The sequence below is a fragment of the Tasmannia lanceolata genome, unplaced genomic scaffold, assembly GCF_043159265.1.
Source record: "Tasmannia lanceolata isolate RefF3 unplaced genomic scaffold, GAP_Taslan_0.1 ptg000015l, whole genome shotgun sequence".
In the NCBI taxonomy this organism is placed as follows: domain Eukaryota; kingdom Viridiplantae; phylum Streptophyta; class Magnoliopsida; order Canellales; family Winteraceae; genus Tasmannia; species Tasmannia lanceolata.
This window is the reverse complement of record NW_027518692.1, coordinates 30353200-30357837: the sequence shown is the minus strand read 5'-3', so window position 1 is coordinate 30357837 and position 4638 is coordinate 30353200. Positions and strand designations below refer to the sequence as shown.

Sequence of the window (4638 nt, the reverse complement as noted above, 5' to 3'; positions counted from 1 at the left end):
TCATAGGAATATTATCCCAGATTCATAGACCCAACCCTACCTGAGATAGCTTCACGTTTTGGGTTGAGTCGGATTTTTAATGTTTAGCTTAGTGTAGTGATTAATTTCAAAGATAGTAGAAAATAACAAATCTTTCACACCAAAATTTCTAAATTTAAGCTGTTTGGCTTGCTACTTTTTCAAATCACAAACTTATGACCAAGTTCAAAACAATTATATCTATATGCTTGAAAATAATTTGGCATGTTATTTAAGAACATCATACCACACTACTACGAGTCGAGTCGGGTTTCTCGACCTCGACCTGAAACCCTCCCAATCTAAGACCCATGATTTCTAAACCTGACCCATGTTATTTTCGGCTCGGGTTTTGCCCGACCCAACTTGCAATCTTACCTTTTACTCTACAAGCAGGTGGCCCAAGGAAGGAAAGGAGCCGAATATATCATTTCCGAGAAACAAATTACTTATCAAGATTCATTTAATTAGTTTACTAATCAAAATATTAATAGGAGACACATAATACACAAATTAACACAAACCTAATCACAATTATTGTCCCCCCTTCTTCTTCTGAAGCCTAAGCTGCTCATAAAACTTCTTGATAAACTCTTCTGCCTCCTTGTCCACGTGGCAGTCATCATCAGCATTCATCAATGGGAAAGGTGAGTCAGTGATCCTCACCTGCCGGACCTTCACCGGACTCCGGCCAATAAATACCGGCAACGGCGACACCTCCGGCATCTCAAAATTCAAATTTTCCAACGTTTTCTGCAGCGTGGCCACCACCACGTCATCCTCTGTGGGCCCCGCGTGGATGCATGAGAAGTAGTGGTGGTGGGGGCGATTTTGGAAAAAATGGGGGTGGTTTTTGATAATTTTGTTGACGTGGAAGGGGAACGCGGGGCTGTTACTGCAACTGAATTCGTACTCGTTCGGGGCAACCGAGGAGGACACGTGTACGGCTGTGGAGCGGTGGCTAGTGTGGTGATGATGAAACATGAGATTCCCGATCGCCTTGCTCACTATCTTGCCACGTTTCATCATAAGGTTAAGATCCACCATTAATTTTCTCTTCGAGATTCCCTTACGGAGCATGAAGAACATGGTCCGTACGATGTTCCACAGCCTCTTGGCTAAAATACTAGACGGGGTCGGTTCCATTTGCGTTTAGAGAGAGAGAGAGAGAGAGAGAGTTTTCCTTTTCTTTCTCTGCTGGGAAAATAGGGGGAAAGAGGAGGGGAGTGGTTTCATGGGCTGAGAGAGGGAGGGGTGGGGTGGTATTTAAAGGGCTGTGTATGAAGAAGAAGCCAGAAAAAATGATTGATCAAATCCGGAGAAAGGACAAAGGAGGCGTAGTGGGTGATATTTGAATTTTTTAATTGGTATAGGGGAAATTACTAGAAGGTCCTTGTCTCTTTGCTTGGAATTACTGTGGGGGACTCATAGGTCCATTGATTTGTGATTTACTGATTTAAGACCCATGACGTATTGGAGTTTTATATGGTGAACCTTTCTAGTCCCGTATTTCTCAAAATGTACTGTAAGGCTGACACCATTGGATGATCCAAACTGTCCATTTGATGGGCCATGACCTAAATAGGATGTGGCCAAAAAATCATTTCCATCGGATGATCATAACCCTTTGATCTATAGAGGTTTCCATAACATGCAGTTCCTCAATAGATCAGACGGAAATGATTTTTGGGCCACAGCCTATATAGATCATGGCGATTAAATGGTTGGTTTGGATCATCCAATGGTGTCATCCATACAGTACTTTTGAAAAATACGGGACTATAAGGGTTTACACGGTGTAAAATCTCGACATATTGACATGACAATTGCCCTAATAAATTTACGTTGGATAGGGAAATGTTATCAGCACTACCGTATTTTGACGAGGGCACTCCTCACTTTATTAAAAGTACGGTATGGCCTGCACCCTAGGATCATCCTATGAACTTAATTAAAAGTACTGTATTTTGATGAGGGCACTCCTCATTTTATCAGCATTACTGTATCATCCTAATGGACGGTTTGGATCATCCTATGGTGCGGCCATACGGTACTTTTAATAAAGTGAGGAGTGCCCTCATCAAAATACAGCAGTGCTGATAGCATTTCCCACTGGATATTTATTTGGAAAATGGTGGGAGGACGGATGGTAGTTGGATGCCAACTACAAACTTCATATGTAAGCTTTAGTCTTTTTATTCATAAACGTTTTCCATCTCCCCTGTTTTGACAATGGCACTCAACATTTTCTTATCATTTGCTAAGAGCTTGTTGTGATTGTAACGTTCATTAAAGGCTCACTAGTAAAGTGTAAATTGTATAAACAAAGTTCAAGTATCTACTCTAAGGTAGAGAAATTGCATCTTTCTTAACTCTTAAGCATATCTCTGATGAACTTTTCTTATTCAAAAAAAAATCTCTGATGAACTATAGAGATTAAATATAAAATACAGGAACCGGTTTCTAAAGCTAATACACCTTTAGACACATTTCTTTCCCATTGAATTACTTACACCTTTAAGACCCTTTGTTTTGTTTCACACCTTTCCTGATTTACAGGCATTGTCTATCTATATCACACCCTCTCATAATTAAAATAATCACGAGTTGTTTTCCACTTAATCATGAAAACAAAATATCTTCAATCAGTCTTTCTGCTTCTAGATAGCTTTTTTCTTTGATAAATGTGAGTTGAAGGTCAAATTTCAATGTAGCAAATTGGGTTGGGGATTTTTCAGATGGGTTTAAATAAGGCCCTTGTTGTTAGTGGGCCTAGTAAAAAACTTGGATCATGAGATTCAATCATACATACAGAATATACCATGATCACATATATATATAGATCTAATCAGATTAATACTTTAGATATATTAATATAAACAGTTCTAATCATGCAAATAAAGTAGAATACAAAAAGAGATTAAGAACTTATCCCCATTGGCCATGGATGTGATTGATCAAACCAACCTTTAGTGGGGAAGATTTCCTTTGGTCAGTTAGATGGCAACAGAGGCGAACCCCTTTATTTTTAAGATCTCTAATTGACTTAATCCATTTAACCAACTATACTATCTACACCTACTTGATAGATGTAGTTGAACTTAGGGCTACACTAGTCATCCATGTCTTAATAAGGATGTTATAATATTTATTGATCGTCTTAGTCGATAATGGGACCAGCTAGTCATCTTATTTTACACCTAAGGAAGTCTAAAACAATGGTTAGTTGTCTCATTATCAAAACAGTGCCGTGCAGATATTAATCCCCTCTAACAATTATGGAGTTCTAAGACGGGATCCCGTTACGAAAATAAAGATGAAAATTACTGACAATTTGGTCATTTTCACAAGGTTTTTCGTATTTGTGTGGATGCGTGATCTATTTTCAGTTTTCTTGGTATGTGTCACAATAGAGCATCTCATGATTAAAAAAAGAGGAAGTCTAGATTGAAGGGAGCCCTTGCAAAAAGGAGGTGAAAGGGCGGAGGCGTCCTTCAGTTTAGACTTCCTCTTAAAAAAAACGGATTTCTGTTTTGCCAGCGGTGCTCGGTCCATATTAAGGCATATTAAGTTGGTTTAGCATGCTCTACAACTCGAACCGAGGCATTGGCGACCATGATCGAGTATGAAAACTACAACAATACACTTGGGAATTGCAAATCTGCATGTTGCATACCATTTTCCAATGAGAAATGATATACTTTAGAGAAAAGACAAGGAAAAGGGGTTGAAATAGTATTTTTTTCGAAGAAGGAAAGCCCATTAATTGCTTGAAATTCAATGGACAAAAGTGTAATCGAGTTGTTCAATAGGTGGGATATATGGCCAGCGGTCCAATGTAAATGGGCCTCAATAAGTCTATTTTGCCTACGCTCTGTTTCTTATGACGTTAAATGGACGTAAAACAAATTTTATGTTCATTTTAGGGTGTAAAATTTGTTTTTACGCCCATTTTACGTCAAAAAGAAATGGAGCCTACACTGAAAATTCACTTTAGGGAAGTCAAATTTTCTACAATTTTAGGGTCCGTTTGGATACACGGATTTTAGAATCCAAGTTTTTAGTTTGAAAACAATGTAAAAGAGGGTTCATGATCAAGCTGTTGTATGCTGTCCTGACAATGTTTATTGGATTTTAAGTGAGAAATTCAAGTTTTAAAAATCGCTCTTGCATCCTGAGATTTCTAAAACTTGGAAATATGGGAGGATCTACTACTCTCTTGCTGATTGAAAGAAGGGCCAGAAGTCAAAAACGACTGTTGATCCACTTCTTCTCTTGTCTCTTAGCTACAATTTTGAAGAAATCCCAAATTCTAAAATCCGCGTATCCAAACGGCCCCTTAGTATCGTATAAACAAAGTAGAAGAACACCTCTTCAACCTCAAGTAAGGCCATTGTATTCTAGAAAAAACTAATTGCTTTTTTTGGCTACAATGCAAAATCTATGCAGGTCACACAACTTCCAGCCTAATCTTACATCTAAGCTTAAAATTTACTAAAAATAGAAACAAATTCTAGTATGCTTAAAATTGTTCCTTCTGGCCTTGTTTTCCTTATCAAGACTTCCTAAGAAATTTGAATAAAAAACCTTTAAAATTGCCAAAATAGAAAGTTACAAAAA

General features: G+C 38.0%; 1 protein-coding gene across 1 annotated transcript; it reads right to left on the bottom strand.

The window, feature by feature from the left end:
• Nucleotides 1–448: 448 nt before the first annotated feature.
• LOC143846563 (uncharacterized) lies at nucleotides 449–1319 on the bottom strand. The gene has a single exon (XM_077355025.1). The coding sequence runs from the start codon at nucleotides 1162–1164 to the stop codon at nucleotides 553–555; it is 612 nt and encodes a 203-aa protein (XP_077211140.1). The 5' UTR covers nucleotides 1165–1319; the 3' UTR covers nucleotides 449–552.
• Between the last annotated feature and the right edge of the window lie 3319 nt (nucleotides 1320–4638).

What these genes read in the sequence shown, in the direction of transcription:
- LOC143846563 (XM_077355025.1), bottom strand. Translation starts at nt 1,164, where the DNA reads ATGGAACCGACCCCGTCTAGTATTTTAGCCAAGAGGCTGTGGAACATC.